Here is a 19,529-nt window from a genome sequence, read left to right on the forward strand (position 1 = left end):
CACTACCTTTCTAAGAAGTAGATGGTATGTATTTCCTAAATAAATTTCCACATATACAACACACACACACACAAAAATGTGTATATTCTACAGACTCCAGGCCTCGGTACAGTAACAGAAAAATGGCATGCCATTTTTCTATGTGCCAAAGATATTATCATTGCCATCTCTACAGGTCACTAATGCATCCACTGTCATTCATATGAGATGACCCATATTATGCCAATAATAAGCTTTTGAGAAAATTTGCCATTCAACATTGTCCTGGAGAATAAGAATTTATCCAGACTCTGCCACAGATCACTGGTATGATGCCAAGAAAGCCACTTAAAATTAACCTTTCAGAAAATCATTAGACAAGGGGTGCCTGATCTGGGCCAAAATAAAGAAAATTCAGAAATATTCCATACTTTGAGCACTTATTTAAGTCAACCTGAACTGATAAATAAGCATCTGAAGTTTTCAGAAATCTGTTCTTAGATTTTGCCAAAGATTTGCTTCATTAGAACTATCTTAAAAATGATGATAATGCCACATCTATGAATCACATTAACACTGTAGTTACAAACTCCATAAAGAGCCAGAGAAAGAAAAAATAATACTTTTATCTTCTGAACAGGACTTGAATAGTATGCCATAAACTTAGCCTGGCCATTTAAGCAACAAACCTAATGCAAGATATCAAATATAAACCAAAAACTTATCCATCTTGATATGAATCTTTTGAAATAAAATTCACAATTAAAGACTGTACTAAAATGTACGTCTGAAGTAATGAAATAACTACTCCTAACCATTTTTTAAAAAGCCACAACTACATTACTAGTCTGCAGAGACAACCTTTTTCAAAATACACTAATGAAATGGAAAGGAATGATCTGAAGGGAATAAAACAGAAATCTTGTTTGTCAACAAGCAACAAAAAATTGATGTTCTTTAAAAAAACAACTCCATCAAGTGCCAGTGTAGTGCACTCCCTTAAGACAAATAAAATCAAAATCATCAGCACCTAAAGCAGATAGCAGATTACTACCAAGTTGGAGGGAAGCTTTTTCACATAGATCTTTGTTCATGTAACTTTTTCCCTTGTGTGTGTGTATATGTGTGTGTACATATGTTCATAAGTGTGTGAGCATACACACGCATACGGTCTAGTCATTTTGGATCATTCAGCTTATCAAGCAGAGCTTATCCTTTTCTTCCTTGTAGTGTGCGATGCTTTCCCAAGAGGGCTACTTTTATTTTCTTAGTTCTAAAACAGTACCAATTATCCCTTCCAGGAAGAGAAAATTATGTTTTTGCTATAATGTTTCACATTTCTTAGAAAAGTATGCCACAATCAACACTCTTACTACAAACCAAATTCAAATAGCCATATTTGCATAGTTACAACTCAAGACTCTTTCTCAAAATATCATTTATTTCCTCCTCATTGTTGAGAGAGAAGGGGCCCATAGCATGGAACCACAAATCTTTGTGAACTACAACACAGCAAGAGCAAGCCAAAGACTTACAGCTTTCAGTATTGTTCAGTAATTCAAGACAAGTCAAGAACATCAAAAGGCTGAAGTGTCTACAAGAGCACTGAAGTAGAGTCACTGGGTTCCCAGTGAAACACATCCTTTATTTGTGCACTTAATTTCTATAGTACCCAAAGTAAAAATGTAACTTTTCTTACAGACTGTTCATAAGTGACAGCAAGGTACTGGGCAATTCATGAGCTGTTAATCATTACACGTTCACGGGAGAGCTATGCATCTCAAGCCACATCATTAAAAGTCTTTTTCTTTTAAATTAATCTTAGTAATGCCAAGTAAAGTTTTCACAAACAACATGTAAAAGAGGAAGAATGAGATAGCTGCTGGGCAGCTAATAGTAATTCAAGGAACATCATCCACACAGCACCCAGCAAACACACACAGCTGCAGCACTGCCTCAATTCCTTCTAATTTATGAAAGATATGTAAGACCTGTACTCTTCATGAATGATACCGATCTTTAATTTCTTACATTAATTAACCTAGGAAATGTAACAGTTTTTCACTTCACCTCCCTCCAGTCCAACTATCATGAACGTAATAGTCATTTTGCACAACACTTTTCACAGAACAGTAAACTTATTGCCTATTAAACTAGTGTTAAATTAGGAACTTAACAGCATTAACTACAATTAGTTTACAGAATCTTGTGAAATCCAGCACAAGAGATTTTTGCACTCATTTCCAGCTTGTCTCAGCAAATCAAGCTGCAAGACTGCAGGTGGGGATGACACAGTAATTAAAGTTCTTTTCTTGAAGTCAAGTCCATTAGACATCAATAAAAGGTTTAGGATTCTGGAAACATACAAACATGAAAATAACTTCGCTTAAAAAATGATTAACTCACTCAGTTTTCCTTTTTGGCAAAGCAACACAAAGTCTGCATATCTTAAAACTCTGAAATTGCCCTCCCTCCATACAATAACTCAGATCTTCGAATCCAATCTTCCAAGCAAAAAGCCTCTACCTGGAGAACAAGCATGGAAAGTTTCATTGACAAAGTAGTGTTGCACTGTGAACTACACGTGTCCTAACAGTGTCACAGAATCATTTTAAACTGCACAAGCTCTTATCTACTGATTTTGGTCATGCAAAATCTGCAATTGTGTGCCAGCCCTATGTCAAAAATATATATGTTTTTTATATGTTTTTTCATTTATATGTCAGCATTTCCTACAGCAAACTAATTTTCTTATACAATTATTATTATCTTTTACCTTTCATCGTTTGGTATTTTGGTCCACAGAGTGAAATTTATCTCTGTGATTTAATTAATTCAGAATAATGCATTTAAAACATGTCAGACTTTAGAATGTAAGGTCTCTAAGCTACTGAGTTATTTTTTTCCTCATCTATAAGCTATTATTTTACATTACATTTGCTCTGTTACAAGAATCCACACAGAAACTTTCATTAACCTTCTCTGGAGAGCAAGAAGAATACATATGCATCTGGCTCATTTTATTTCAATTTGCAAATTCAGGGTATCCTATTCTATTTCAGATTCTTCAGTACTTGAGTTTCAGGAGAAGTGGAGTTGTGGTGGGGTTTTTTCTTAGATTAAGTTCTAAATATTTCATGAACCAACGTTGAAACACCAACGATTTGGAAACATGAACTCCTTTATACTTGGAATGTAATTAAGAAGAGAAAGGAACAGTCTACAAATAAGAAACTGTGATAAGTCTGCTGCATGCATAAAAATAAATTCACTAGACATGTTCTGAAATGTTTATAGGTTGGTTTCTGTGTTTCTACACAAAATTAAAGCTTAATTTGTGATGATAATATTCTTCCTTTAAGAAGTTCCTGTTACCAAATTTTCCCAAAAATTTATGATTTAATTGTATGCCTGGACATACTGTACGCATTCCCATGCACTCTAGTACACACACTAAGCACAGAATGTAGAGGTTTTCAAGAAAGAAATGGTGAAATTAAAGATTACATCAAACCATATAAAATCTAACATGAAGATATTAACGTCAGCAAAGTGATAAGAATCTATTTCTATCATCCTTTTATACTGTCAAGCCTAAATTTCTAGTTTCTGACACCTGAGGCCTTGTTAAATTATGTTTGCTGTTCTACTTATAAATGCATTTATAACAAACATTAAACACAGGCAGCCCATGGGATTAAAGCCTGACAAAGGTGTAGCTGACTCATGGGATCAATTATAAAGCATCAGTACTTATGCCTTTTGTTCATGCCGTGTTTTACTAACAGTTTCTGCATTTTCAGTGCAAGTCTACCACAGATGTTCAATGCCGTGTTACAAGGCAACAGCATGCCCGTACCACACATTACACAGAATAAATCTATTCTTATCACATGCTACAATTAAACCACTTGTTATAAAGCTCATATACCTCTTTAAAGTTTTAACAAATGCATAGTTGTTTTAACTGAATGCTCATAGCTTTGTGACCAAAAAAAAGTATGTCAATATTTTCCAAGTACACTTCTAACCTTCAAAAAAACCGACAGATTTGCCTTTTCCAAGCTAAAAAACAACCTTAAGCACAGACACAGATTCTAACGCCACCTAAGGTACAGCTTTCCCTGGAAAAACCCACTATTAAATTCCCAAATCAGAAGTACAGAAGGAAGACAACAAGCAGTTCCAATTACCATGCAGCTTGCCTGTGACAGGTTATTGATAGAACAAACAGAATTTGCAATACTTACTGAATGTTTCTCCTGCTGGCCCATAACTCCATGGTTAGCTGGGATTGCAAGTGGTTTCATAATGAAGAAACAGAAGCTGAACTGAATTTACACATCATGTACCAATTTCTTATGGATGGCAAGTCACCCTCTACAGCATTAAATTAAAACGAGGAGGAGGGGGGGAAGCAAGCTGGAACTAAAAGTGTCACTACGGGTAAGCTCAAAAAACCCCTCACACTTGTAGTGCAGAGAAGCAATCCAAACGACAGCGTTAGTCTCCATTTTTGTAACACAGAAAGTCTAACCATGTCAGGATGCAAAGAGCCTGATGAAACCCTACATATCCAGTGCTCATCCAGAGGAACAAAACCATTCCCCGAGACAGAGGAACGGGAAGAAAAAAAAAAAAAAGAAAAAAAAGGAGAAAAAAAAGCTAAAATGGCTGACTGCACAGAGACTCCCTCAAAAAGGCTTAATAGAGTATTATGTTAGTCAGGGTGCAGGAACCAGCCCCAGCACCCAGCCAAGCATTGTTAATACTCCTGTTTCATTTGCAACTGCACACGCTCACACACACAGCCCCCCCTCGCCACCACCCTCCACTCCCCCAAAATCAGGGCAGAGCATGCGAGCAGGGACCTCCTCCCCCGGCTGCCAGTGCTACCGGCAGTAGTGACCGGTGATCCGTGCGCCGCTCAGCTAACCAAGTTTGCACAATTAATCTCGTCAGCGTGACATTGACAGACATTGGATTTTATGACACCCGCTCCTCACAATCGAGACTAGCACATCTACTAGCAGGAGAGTCAGCAACAGAAATACAACACAGTAACACACACAAAAACCCAGAGAATCATGAGTCTGAATGCAATACGCCAATATAATTACGTTATTGTGCTTACTTTGGAAGACCATGGCTGCAGGCAGTTGGCATAGCAACGCACAAGGAAAGCCATTTCCTGGGCAGAAAGAATGCTTCCTTTTCTAAATAAAAAAATTCCTCTTAGGATACAAACGGCATTGCTGCTTCCTGCAGAAAGCAAAGAGACTGTAGTCTGTCTCTTAACCTGCAAAGGCACACTCGATGCAGTCCTAGTGATGTAAGTGCATTTCTCACTCACTCTCTCCCTCCCTCTCCCTTTATCCACTGAAATATTTGAGTCAAATGGAAGACACATTCCTTGAGGCTCGTCCCCTCCAACACTTCACCATTTCACTCATTAACATAGAGGTGGACAACGCAGAGAAAACAAGCAGCTCTTGCCTGTATGATGTCAGCCCCTGAAGATGAAGGCAACCCCAAGGGGAGGGATGTGTTCACAGCTGCTCCTGAGGGCACTGCCAGAGTAAGGACCAGCATGTACCTCCACCAGCCCTCCACCAAGCGGGACTTCTCAGGAAGATGAAGGCAAAGCAGGTTTGACATCACCTCCCTTTCCCCCCCCCCCCCCCACCCAAAAGAGTGCTGCTGCAGAACCGTAAACGCTGTTATCAAGTATTTATAAACAGTGCACTTGACAAGTTCTTGCAGATTTTCAGCTGTTTCACTGTTAGGCAGGCCACAGACATCCACGGCCTGTAGCCTGTGAACGTCAAGATAGTTTTAAAATGCAATTCAGGCTTTCTGAATATAGATCTTTTTTCTCTGTTCACACTGTATACACAAATCCCCCAGCAAACAAAAGGGGAAGCAAGATCTGAAAGAGACTGACATACATATGGCTTTTATAATCCCCCTCTCCGACTGTAATTGCATCTTAAACTGAGAAATCTCCCGCTGCCTCCTCTGGCAGGGCTGTGCTGCTGGTCGTGCACTGCCAGCACCAAGCTGCAGAGGAACCAAGGTGCAGAGGCTGGGCTGCAGCAGCAAGCCAGTGGGCAGCCCTCACCACGGAGCCCAAATCCATGGCACCTGGCAGTGGAGACCCACACAGGGCCAATGGGATCGTGCCACCTGCCAAGCAAGCTTCAGCCTTCTCAGGGCATGTTTACAGCATACTCTGTCAAATCGGAGACCATCTGTGCTTAAAGCCACTTCAAAGTCTTTTTTATTTCCTTAAACAATATGAGGGAAAAGGATTTAACAGTTGTTACAAAGGCGTAAAGACACAGGAAGAAATGAATGCTGCAGAGTAGCACATAACCTAATCTGCAGCTGCCTTCCACCAAAATACATGTCCACTGATAATTACGTAGTGACTTCTTTCTGTGCGGACAATGATTGCTAGGAAATGAGGCTATAAATTTAGTGAAAACCAGTCTTTATTATTCACAGTTACTCTAAGGGCACCACTTCATATGCAGCACATTTGGAACTGAATCTGTTTACAATTATGAAAGTTTATGACACTCGTGCCCTTGATTTTCTAGTATATGCTAAATCTTCCTGTCAAAGAGAAGTTACTCTTTAAAATGACTCAATTACAAAAATAAGTATTTTAAAGTCTTTGTGACGTGCCAATGTCACTAACAGATGACTTCAAGGCGTCAGATCATGCTTGAGCCCAGTAAAACTGTGAAATGCTTAGCGCCACCAATTTTCTGATGAAGTTCTAAACAGAAATAGGGAGATATTCACTTTGGGAAGTTCCAAAGAAACCCACCTAGTACAAAATCAAAAACTACCACTTGTTGACGAAGCAAACAAAAACTTTTCAATTCAGTGACCCAGTGTATAACAGCACAACCAGAATGTGAGTTCAGTGCTATAAGCTCATATCAGAAAAAAAAACCAAAAAACCAAAAACAACAACAACAATCTGCCAAGATAGAAATTACACAGCAGCGTAGGAAGGAAACACAACACTTTCTGGACTGTTACGTACTTAACTGAGCTACAAACACGTATCTGCTTATAGAACGGGGGAGAATGGTTTAAACTAAAAGAGAGGAGATTTAGATCAGTCATTAGGAGGAAATTATTTGTTCAGAAGGCAGTGAGGCCCTGGCACAGCTGCCCAGAGGGCTGTGGGTGCCCCATCCCTGGAAGTGCTCAAGGCCAAGCTGGATGGGGCCCTGGGCAGCCTGAGCTGGCAGGAGCAGACCTGCCCATGGCAGAGGCTTGGGACTAGATGGTCTTTGAGGTATCTTTCAGTATCTTTCAGTAAAGAATGAAGGGTATTTAAATTAGTTATAGACACTAGAGAATTACATTCTGTAAAGTTTCTATCATAAACAAGTATGAAACCACTATAAAGCCTAAATATAACTTTGCATTCGTGTGTATTACAAAGCTCATGTACAAATGCCTAGCTTAGAAACTTTGACAAGAGTAAAAAGGTGTTTTTGCAAACGCTTTTGTAGGTGGTTGAAGTGAGATGCTAATGAACCTGATCTGCAATAATTGGACACAATGAGTTATCCCAAACAGCTTCCAAAGTATTATATGAATAAGAAAGTTGGCATCTCTCCCTGAGCCTCTTTAAAAAACGTAAAAAATTTCTAATAAGTGTAACTACAGATGTTAGGACGTCCTTGGATGGAATTCAGAATTCATAAACAGTAGATCTGAATTTAAGGTAGAAACTGGTACAGATCCCAGCAGCATCTAAATAATGCCTCTAAACTATTTTACGTTCCAGAATATCATCTCACAGATATTCTCCTAAATGGTGCCAATATTGCTTGGACAATTAATCTTTTTAGATTAATGACTAATGCTGCAACAACAGATTGCCTCAAATCTTCAATTTCAAGCAACCATTGCAAGCAAGCAAATCACAACTATTTGCAGGAGTATTTAAAATTTGATACAGATTACATACATGCAAAATATTCTTTTTTATCTCATAGACAGAAATTATCAGCATCTTTTCCCCTTTCCTTTGAGCACTGTATAAAGAATTATTCCCTTCTTGTTCAAAATCTAATTCAAAAGACATCAAAATTGTCTATGTTCACCAGATTTACTGTCACTTTATGACTCCATTAAGACAGAAAACTGAAAATAGAAGTGATCTAGAAAAGAAGACTAAGTAATAAGGCACAAACTCCTCAGTCATTACATGCCCTCAAAACACTTGCAGCAAAGGGGCAATTACACAGACATTACACCTACATGGCTGTAGGAGAAGGCAATAGCATTTGTCATATTAATTTTTTACTTGATGCAACCTCACCATCGCTACACTGACATTCACTGCACTGCTGGCAACACCAAAGTCCCGTTTAAATGGAGCAACCTGTGCTGCTTTGATAGCATGTTTATTAATGGTACAGACCATTTGAACAAATGCCCTTCTGCTGAGCTGCTGCTACAGATGAACCTGTAATCCAGATCCTTGAAAGAAAGATGAGCCTGGAGCTGGCAGGCTGGTGCCTGAGCACGGCGGATGTACAGCAGCTGCCAATCTTCCCTGTGACCACAGGCTGATTTATCACCTCCAGCATAGCTCTGGCACCAGAAAAGCAAGCTTCCAGCATGTGGGCCAGCCAGCATAAAGAGAAGCAAGTTATAACCTTCCTCTAAAACACTTGCCATCAAATTCTATTTTATGTCAGATGACTTTTTTAATACTAGAATAGACATAATGACTACGCATGCTTGCAAAGTCACTTTACAACATAATGTTTTACCGATTTACTTGTTGACTATTGGTTACATAAGCCTCAAGTTTTATGTAATTACCAAGGCTTTAAAAGTACACATTACCATTATTTAATGCTAAGAATTGGACATTAAAATAGAAGACATTAATGATTTCAACTAGTAGAACGGTCACAGATGAATTTCCTTAATTGTTTCAGTACTTTAGGAGTGGAAAATGCATTCTGGCAAAATACTTGCAGTTTTTCCAATGTTCATGAAGTTTCCTTCCCTCTTTGGTATAAGGACAAGAGTTTAAAATATTATTAATCAAATCAGAGAACAAGAGAATATGTCTTTTGCTTTTAAATTGTGAAAAAAAGTACACAAGCAAAAAAGCAAAGAATTGATGGTGTGCACAATTAACAAGCCTCCTCTGCCAAATCTAAATGATGCCTTGCCATCCATACCTGCTTGAGCAAAGGTTTGCTGCAAAGACACAAATCTCCTTACTAGTTCTGGGCAAAAGCAAAACAAATATAAATTGTATCATTGTGTTCCAAACAAATTCACAGCAGGAAGTTCAGGAACACAGGTCATTTATGCTAAGTGCCCTCACATTTCATACTCTTTACTACATGCTAAAGCAGGAAAATGTTACTGCTGCTGGATAATGGAATACCTCTTCCATGTGCATCCTACTGCTACATGGTTGAAAGGTAAGAACAAAAATCAGGGATTTTTTTAAGGTCAGTTAACCACTCAAGTTGTAGCCCGTTATGTTCTTCACCAGCCTCCCTGAATCCTATAACTGCTGCTTGCAACAAGCCGACACATTTGAACTGCAAGTGATGCTTGTTCTGGCACAGAATTCAATGCACCTGAGACCACCAGGGCAGGAGTAACAGTATTAAATGCTAATGGCTTAAAAAACTAACAAAAGCCACTCAATTACTTTTTTTTTTATTATTTTTTTTTAATTTTTTTTCCAAAACTCATCTAATCACTAGCTGTTTTCTCTGTTATTTGGTTGGTTTGTTCATTGGTTTATCACTTGTGAGATTTTGGCAGCAGTGGAAGGATATTTTTGCTTTAAGAAAATATAAGCTGCTTTCTAGCACTTTTCCTTGAACTTATTTAGAAGCTTTAAGTGAGATTGTAAAATTCCCATCACTGTGTTCTCAAGGTGCAAACAGACAGAAGTCTGGCAATAAACCTCCATCTTCTGCTAGGTTTGCAGATACCTCCCATACTGGTGGAAGTTGTAGTTTTTCCAGCATATGTGATATTGATTGTTTTCTGTCTGTCCTTTTGACTGCTTATATGGACATCTCCTATGTTAGGTAAAGTATTGCTGTTATTTTAAGGAAGTTTAACTTTGGTAGTGCTGGGTGCTATTAAAAAGGATTTTCATTCACTTCAGTTATCGATTGAAAGGAACTAACTTTTGTTGTTGTCTTCAGACACAGTTTTATCCAGGGAAATTCTCCCTAGAGCCTACTCCAGGGGTTCCCAATTAAAACCAACACTAAACATAATTTAGCAGCATAACATCATTTTCTTTTTGGAGAACTCTCTCCTCACGTTGCTGCAATTTCTCCCTTGTGTAATATACAGCATGCACTATCATACTATGAGAGCCTTGTGTTCTAGCAACTGTACAGAAATATTTATCCAGATATTTTGCTTACATCAGTAACAACTGCATAGAACCTCATATTTCTTATTTTGGAAAAATAATTACCAAAGTGACCCATTTTAAAGAGTCTAAAAACAGCATTACATCTTTCAGAGACCTGAAAATAAAATTCCAAGTACCTTTTCTCTCACTCCCTTCACGTGACTATTAAGTTAATCAGGGAGCCAACTACCATCCACTGACAAAGGTCCTATTTTTCAAATTTAATACTATTTTTTTCCCTTGTAATTTTAGTATCAATTATGTGGATATATAATAAAATTAGGTGTATCTACCAAATTCGGTCTCTCTAATTTGAATCTACATTGTTTTGTATTGGCAGATCAGAAGATTCTTATCTGAAAACATCAGCGTGCTTAGTATTAGGATCATCTTTCATGTCCGGAGAACATTTGCAGACTTTAAAAACCAGTTAGCTGCACTGCACACCTTTATACACAAATTACAGCATTCAAGAGAATAATGAACTGCTGGTGAGGAATATAACAGAGTCAAATGAAAAGACAAGGTAAATTATGGTAAATTTTAGCAAGCACGTATACACACGTGCATATACAAATGACGCAAAACAGCACAGAAGCATTGTCTGTGCAGTTTTTATGCCAGGCATATCAATATTACACATAACACTGCCAGATGTTCCAGGTGCATAACAAAACTTTACTGCCTTTGAATTGGCAGATAATTAAGGCTAATTACTAAAGAATAAACTCCCAAAACTCATTACAAGCATGCAACATAATACTAACACATTAACTAGATCTTACATAAAAGAACAGACTATTTTCTGTCATACCAAATACCCTTCCATCATAGATGTCTAGATTCCAGGAACTAAAAAAGTTCTCTCTAAGAAGACTTATTTCCTCAGTGACCAGAGTATGGCTACAGAAGCACATCACTAGAATGGTAAAGAAAAGGGAAGGATTTACATGCAAGCCTTGTAGCAAATTCAAAGCAACTACTTCATTTTATTTAGCAGTTAGCTCCCCAAAACTGGGCTGTCACATAGGGCAAAGTACAAGCAAAGACTGTGCTTCAACTTATCTAGTCTGTATTCAGAAATACCTTTAAAAGTTCTCAGAAACAGAACCTTTAGCAGACAGATTGATGCCAAGCACTAGTAATTTTATCTTTAAGTCACTATGTCAAGCACAGCTCACATAACAGTAGCTAAGATGCTTGGGAAAATGAGCCGGCCATGCTTTAGAGGGCTAATACTATCACTTCTGATGTCCATCTCTGCAGAGATGCAAATATCATATGCTGAACACAAACATGATCTATACCTAGCTTCCATTTCCATTTACACATTTGATATGCAACCATCATTTCTAAAACAACTTTATGCTAATTAAGATAACATATGTAAAAAGTATTTAAAAACATGTAGGGTTTTGTTTTGTATTTAAATTTTCCTCAACTCTAATCAAGTTTCAGTAGCAGAAATTCCATATTTTTGATTAGTTACATTATGCAATGATCAACTTAGGAAAGAGTTATGAAAAAAATTAATTTTCTTCTACATGAACAACATTCCACTTTAATGATCAACATCTTTAGTTAGGTTTTAGTCCTATACTCCACACACCTCAGAAAAGCAGCATCATGTATGATATTAAAAAAGAACGCCACAATTCAATAACAACAGAAAATGCTATACTGGAAAATCTTTGCTGTTATCAACCAAAGTATCACATGTGTGTTCATAAACTACTGTCAACCTCCACAATCTGTAAACAAGACCAAATGTTAGTAATGTATCTAAACAATGGAACTGTCGGTAAGATTACTGACACCCCAGTTGCATAAAATACTACATAACTTATAGTATGTTGCTCTTTGAATTTCCAAATCCAATCACAATTACAAATCCAGTTACAACATAGGCGTAAGCCCTTCTAAAGGGAATAAAAGAACAGTAAATCCCAATGGATACATGAGTTCTTCAGCAGGGATGATGTAATACACAAAAATAGGCATGCTTTGACAGAAGCTGCTAGTTGAGTAAATAACGCACTGCATGTCATTAATTTTGCATTAGTTTGCCAGTAGATATTTCTAAAAGGAGAAAGATCTAACAATTTTGGTTTGCTGCAGGTCCTATACAAAATAAAAAACAATGTTGCTCATATACTAACATGTTCCTTGCAGAATAAGAGAAGGAAGGAAGCTGTGTGGTTACAAGGTGGCATTTTGCCACACAGGGACAGGAAATACATATTGTCTTTACAGCATTATCTGTGGATATAGAATACAATGTACTAATAAGAGTACTTCATAATATATCACAATAACAATATATATCACAATAACAGTTATAGAGAGATAGTTGAGTAGCATATAATGCGATTGCAAAATAGCATCAGGAAAAAAGAGAGGTTACTTTGCCCATAGAACCCTGAGAGTTGGAAGGGACCTTTAAAGGTCACCTAGTCCAACTCCCCCACAATGAACAGGGACACCACAGCTAGATCAGGTTGCCCAGGGCCTTATTTCCATCCTTGCCTTGAAAGTCCCCAGGGACAGGACACCCACCATATCACAGGGACCACACCCTACAGCTTGGTGTCATCAGCAAACTTGCTGACAAGTGCACACTATCCCGCTATCAATGTAACTGAAGATATTAAAAGGTCCTGGCACTGACCCCTAGGGGACAACATTTGTCTGGGTCTGTTTAGCCTTGAGAAAAGAAGGCTGAGAGGGGACTTGATCCAGGTTTATAAATACCTGAGGTGTGGGAGCTATAGTGGCGAGGCTGGTCTCTTTTCAGTAGTGCGTGGGGACAGGACTAGGGGCAACGGGCTGAAACTCCAGCATAGGAAGTTCCGCACGAATGTGCGCAAGAACTTCTTTACGGTGAGGGTGACGGAGCACTGGAACAGGCTGCCCAGGGAGGTGGTGGAGTCTCCTTCTCTGGAGATATTCAAGACCCGCCTGGACGCCTACCTGTGCGACGTGGTGTAGGGAGCCTGCTTTGGCAGGGGGGTTGGACTCGATGATCTCTAGAGGTCCCTTCCAACCCCTATAATTCTGTGATTCTGTGATTCTGTGATTCTGTCACTGATCTCCATCCAGACATGGAGTCATTGACCTATGGATTCAATCCTGCAGTCAGTTCTTCATCCATTGAACAGTCCACCCATCAAATCCATATCTCTCCAATTTGGAGAGAAGGATGTTGTGGGGTACCATGTCAAAGGCCTTACTGAACTTGAGACAGATGACATCAGTGGCTCTTCCATTGCCCACTGATGCAGTGACAGCATCATGAAAAGCCACTAGGTTGATCAAGCAGTGTTTGACCTTGGTGAAGCCATGCTGGTTCTCCCATATCAGCTCTCTGCCTTCCATATGCCTTAGCATAACTTCCAGGAAAATCTGCTCCCTGATTTTACCCAGCACTGAGGTGAGTCTGACAGGTTGGTCATTCCCAGGGCCAACCAGTAATTTGAAGTAAATTTTAATTGCAAGAGGAGTTAAGGACAGGGAAGCAAGGTTCCTACAATTTTCTCATTTGCTCCTGACTTAAAATGACTTAAAGAAATCAAATAAGCCACCTTATTTTCATATACTCTTTTCCAGAGAGCCACGACTACTGGTAAGACTCTGCCAGACCACACATGGTTTCATTTCCAGACCTCCTCATTCAAATTTTCAGTCACTCCATTCATAAAAATCCCAAAGAACAATACTTGTCTGCCCTTAACACTACCAGTGGGATGAATGGCTCCAAAGCACACAGCATGAAATTATTATTTTTGTAATAATACAAAAATAATTGTAACCTGAGGGAAAAGCAGAGGTTATCATTGGGCTCACACCCAGTGCTCTTTTCCTTCCAGCATTCATGGGATAAGTAGATTGCCTCTGGTGAACCTCAAGCTGAGTAGGTTAAGAGAACCTCCTGAAGACAGCAGGAATTGTGCTGAGCTTCAGCAGGCAGCTTTAACAAGTCTGGCTGAGGATGCACCAGCAGCAACTTTCATAGAGATGTTAAATAACCCAAACCCTGTCAGATTATCACAGAGAGGAAAAAAAACATGCAATGGGTTTGTTTCAGGGCTGGTGCTTCAGCATTTTACCTATGGGTCTACCCATACTTCTTCTACTACTCTATTATGAAGTTTCAAAAAAGAAAGAAAAAGTCAGTATAAAGCAAGAAAGCCGAACAGCTTCCTAGGAGGTAGAGCCCACATTCTTTACAGTCAAGTCACACAACACAACAAAGGCTAATAAGCAGGTTAAATCATCTTCACGACAGATGCAAGCAAAATACAATTATGTTTAAAGTTAAAATACAATTTCTATTACTAAGTCAGGAGGTACTAATCTAATTAAAGACAGTTTCAGACACCACAAGAACAAGTAAAAATTATTTAAAGAAATCCATACAAGATTTCCCAAAATCAAGTAGAAGTAGCTTATGCTCACCTTATCAAAGCAAATTCATTTTACTGAACTAAAACTGGTGGAGAAAAGGATGCCATTTTATTTCCACATGCTAACAAGTTGTTTTTGTTGTTGTTTTTACCCCAGAAACCATGTTCCAAAATTCACACACCTTAGCATTAGGTATAATTTCAAATGGTCCTTAAAGAATTAGCGTAAGTTATCAAAATATTGTGAAGAACTCAAAATTCATTCAATATTTTAAGGATCAAACTATCACTCTTTGTCATAATATTTTATTACCATACATAACCCAGGATTCACAAACCCACTGAAAAATTGGTGAGCACTGTTCTCCAGATAAAAGAGAACTTTTTTCTTCCTGGAAAGAAAGGTATCACACGTACTGAAGAAAGAATTTTAACACACAAGTCAATTGCATCTGACAATGGAACTGTATTGAAATTTGAACCCTTTGAAGCTGTTTAAACAATTCAATGAGTAATGTGGTATGGACAAAACTTTTGAAATAAGTACCTTTTATGACAAACTTTCAGAGGAATTGATCAAAGAATAACTGAAGGCAGGGAAGAATTCTGAAGATAAATAGTTTTGTTTTCAGCTCTATCACAAGAGATTTCTCACACATAATAGCGGAGATACTAAACAGTTTGATGGGATTCATTCTTAGCAAATACTGGATTTGCTAAATGCTTACTTTGACATCGGCAACTCATCTGCCAAAGGCAGCACTCAGGTCTTCAAATTACTGTGTCTGCATTTGAGATCTGATGTCAGCCAAAGCTTCTTTATTTTTGGTATCATTCTGTGATACCTGACTCACTTGGGCAAACTTTCCTCCCTTCCTAACAAGCCCAGTCCTTCAGCCTTTCAAATAATGGCCATGCAAACATCTCACAAAACCTAAAAAATAAAGACAAAAGAACAACCCCACAAAATCCAACCACTTTTTCCAAGATCAGTGCAAAGCACCAGGAAAGAAGATAGAAGATGTACAAAAGGCACTCTTGCAAGTGCTTATCTGTGCTCCTCACCTTCTCACACTCCATTTCTCTCTCCTAGTGACAAAGGAAGAAAACAGCTACAAGTGTCCTTATTTTTGCAATCAAGAATCAAAGATTCAGGCCCACATGACAGAAAAGTCACATGAGTAAAACCTCTGTCAATAACTAAATATTTTATTTTTCCTCCTTTGATTTATTAATCTGTTTTCTCTAAATCACAAGACATGAAAGCAATGAAGAAAGGTCAATCAGGCCGGGCAATAGTCATCAAACTCCATTTTCACATTAGTATTTTGAATGTTATAATGAAACTGTTCAAGTGTCAGAACAAAGGCTAGGAGGCACTTTCAGTTAGAACATTGCATCAGCATTATCACATCACACCGCAAACCCACAAGTACATCGTTAGTGGACCATACACAGTAAGTTACAATACCTGAGGTTTAGTGCATTCCTGTGAGCCAAAATGAAATGAATGCCATATAGGAGGAAAGGAAAAGATGAACATTATCAGACATGCCATAGTACATTCCACAACTATGAAGATAATGTTAAAACTATGTTAATGAGGGTGCACTCTCCCTTACATTTTGGCCTCATGTGCAGAAAGTCATGCCACAACTAAGACTACTGCATTTAAGTTCATGAAAAGCACAGCCATGCATTTAAGATAACTTCATATTTCCCTCCACATTTCCACAAACTCTCCTCAGAAGATAGAGTTTGGACTTTCTGAAGAAAAGTATTGGAAATACAGCATTAATGATCTATCAACCAAAATTCATACTACATGATAAGTAAGAATTTGGATTAGGAATAAAAATAAGTAAATTATACATTCAGTAATGATATTAAGGATGCTATCAAAGCAGCTCTATTATTTTAAACATCATGCATCTAACATCTAAACAAGAATCTATCCACGATGAAGGGCAGATTTCAAAATAAATTCATTGTATTCATTCGTTTTCAACACCTTTAACATTATTTACTGCAGTATCTGTACATCTGTTTATTTTAAACGCTGCTCACTGTTTACTCCTAAGTGGAACCAAAGATGAGACCTTGACAAATGCTGACTAATAAGCCCTTAAGGCCTGTGCTAAAATATACTTCGAATTCCTGTGTTGTTGCTGTTTTTTAATCCTTAATTTCTCTAGTTGATTTTTCAAGAAGACTAAAAAATATGAACTCAGGGGACAGAAAATAGGAAGGGAAAAGAGACAATGAAGTCTTTAAGACAAGTGGTGGAAGCAATAAAAAAGGTATTGACAAGAGAAGAGAATGGGAAGCATGTGTACAAGATCACCAAATGCTGTAAAAATAGGAAGAAATTGGTCAACACGGGGAGAAAGCCTTTACTACACTGTAAAACTCATTTCAGTTTTGATACAGTATTTGCTTTGAGAAAAATAAAGTCCGTCACACACATCATATTTACTTTTTAAAGCAACATTTTACTGCAATTATTGCAGATTTTACAGTTTATTTGGCAACCTCTTCCAACTCAAAAAGAAATCCCTGTTGCAATGAATTTTCCAACACATACACAAAATCACTATGAACAAAACAAAAACGGTACAGAATGGGCTTCTGCTCTTACTACCAAAGTTAAACTTAGAAAAACTCACTATGTATACCTAAAGTGATATTTATAAAATAGGCATAGACCTATGAATGCAAATGGCATTGTGTATTATCTAAATATTATCCTACATATTATATAAATATCACACCAGAATGGTTTTCTAAGCTCAATGTAAACATCAATATCAATAGGAAAAAATTCTTCCTGTGTTTTTAAGTCCTATGAAGTACAATTCTGCATTTTTATTTTTCAAAAATAAAATTAGTAAACTGTTTCATCTTCAAATCTAGTGAAATGGTTCAATTCATAGTAAATTTAGAGGCACTTAAAACTGCACTGAAAATTAAACCATTAAAAAATGTTGTATAAACAAAAAACTGATTGTTGGCATAAGTAATTATTCAACTTACGAGGAAAAGCCTGTATAATTAACAGGAGATGTAATCAAACATCTACACACTCAAAGACACATACTGAATATACTGAAATTAAAGCATAAGGATAAAGGAAAAAATGGAAGAATACTACAACTCTGCATTGGACCAAAGATGGCATTCCAAAAGCTAAAGCTCTAATCCTGTGTATTTATATGCACGTGGTTAACTTTGTGCAAAACTCAACCAAATGAACTCACCAAGACTAAATACACACAAAGTTCTCTGTATCCATGCCTTTTTTGCAGATTTGAAGACTTAAGCAATCAAGCGTGAGCCAAAGACAAATGGCTTTTCCAGTATTTTGTTCACAGTTGAAATCAATACAAATACTAATCTCAAAGAGCTTTCCCCAGTTTAAAAGACATATAACAAAACCTTTTGTAGAATACAATTTAATTAATATTTTGGTCTCAGGAGAAAGACCACAAGCTTTCAACATATAAGATTACCCAATAAAAAGAAATCACGTAAAATGACAGAATTATCTCCCTAATGAAGGGCAGAATACATAGCTCACTGAAACCCATGTATATACATGGGTTGATGCAGATATCAATAAAGATTATTTTGACATCTAAGCTCTAGATTCCAAGAAGAAACAACAGAATTAAGCTAAGAATATGGCCTACTACAATGCAGTACAGTCTTTTTTCTGCAACAGCAGTCATCATATATGTGAATGAGTTCCTCACCAAGTTAACAAGAGCATTGTACACTAAACCACTTGTACTGTGATCTAACATCAAATAGAAATTAGAACAGGTTTCTTCCCACAACTTCAAGTAGTAACGACTCAAACACTAAGAAATAATAGGTGACATTCACAGTCAGAAACCATGCTTTCAACTATGAACTAAAAGGGGAGTTGTACACACTCACCTAGCAATAGAAGCAAATGCACAGTATTGTAAGGGGAAACTCCTCCCCTGCAGAAACATACATTTTAAGATACCAACACATTTAGACATTTAGATTTTTATATTCAGCAGTTTTCCTGCTTATGTTGTTGTGAAACAAATACAGATAGCTTACCGTATGGTAGCCTCTAGGCAGAGGTGGCTTCCCCACAGGATAAGGATCAACAGTATCAATAATTGTTTGTCGCTCCCCTTTTTGGTTGATTTTCCTAAACCTCCTTCGAGACTGCCTGTGAGAAGCTTGACGCTGAAAATATTCTTCATTTTCATCCATATAATCGACCTATAATAGATTCAAGGAAGCATCATTCCCCATAAGAAATAAAAATGCTTTTGCATGTTAGAAATACAACTATTTCTATTACAAAAACAGCAGTTAGCTGTAATTTCTGCATTTTCAGCACAAAGAGTGAAGCCATTACCAAAAAAATAAAAATAAAAAAATCAAATGCCCTGAGAGATGATAAAACAAGCAAATTTAGCTATGAACAGAAGTACGGAGCACCAATACTTCTTTCAAATATGCTGCCGCCATCCCCTCTCACTTCTTTTTCTTGCACAGAAGCAAATTATCCACTGCTAAAATCACTATTTAAAAAAAAAAAAAAAAGAAAAATGTATATGAGAGTAGTTGGTTGTTTTCCTACTGACTTCTCTTTGACATCTCAGATCTTTCCTAACCAACCTATGGCAAAAGCTTTGCTTTTCTATAAGCAGCACTATTTGTTATTA

General features: G+C 37.5%; 1 protein-coding gene across 7 annotated transcripts in view; it reads right to left on the reverse strand.

Annotated features, from left to right (window-relative positions):
* Window positions 1-19,529, reverse strand: part of RAPGEF2 (Rap guanine nucleotide exchange factor 2) — a 167,778-nt gene that overhangs the window by 58,923 nt on the left and 89,326 nt on the right. For 4 of the 7 annotated variants that reach the window (XM_072334202.1, XM_072334200.1, XM_072334201.1 and 1 more), the window contains exons 6-7: window positions 18,913-19,080; window positions 16,292-16,309 (exon numbers count right to left, since the gene is read on the reverse strand). In XM_072334202.1, coding sequence (XP_072190303.1) covers window positions 16,292-16,309; window positions 18,913-19,080 — 186 coding nt within the window. Of the gene's footprint in view, window positions 1-4,229; window positions 4,886-5,113; window positions 5,300-16,291; window positions 16,310-18,912; window positions 19,081-19,529 lie in introns of those variants that run through there. The other 3 variants (XM_072334198.1, XM_072334204.1, XM_072334205.1) reach the window with 3 other exon arrangements.

This window comes from Excalfactoria chinensis, chromosome 4, assembly GCF_039878825.1.
Source record: "Excalfactoria chinensis isolate bCotChi1 chromosome 4, bCotChi1.hap2, whole genome shotgun sequence".
NCBI classification, from domain to species: Eukaryota; Metazoa; Chordata; class Aves; order Galliformes; family Phasianidae; genus Excalfactoria; species Excalfactoria chinensis.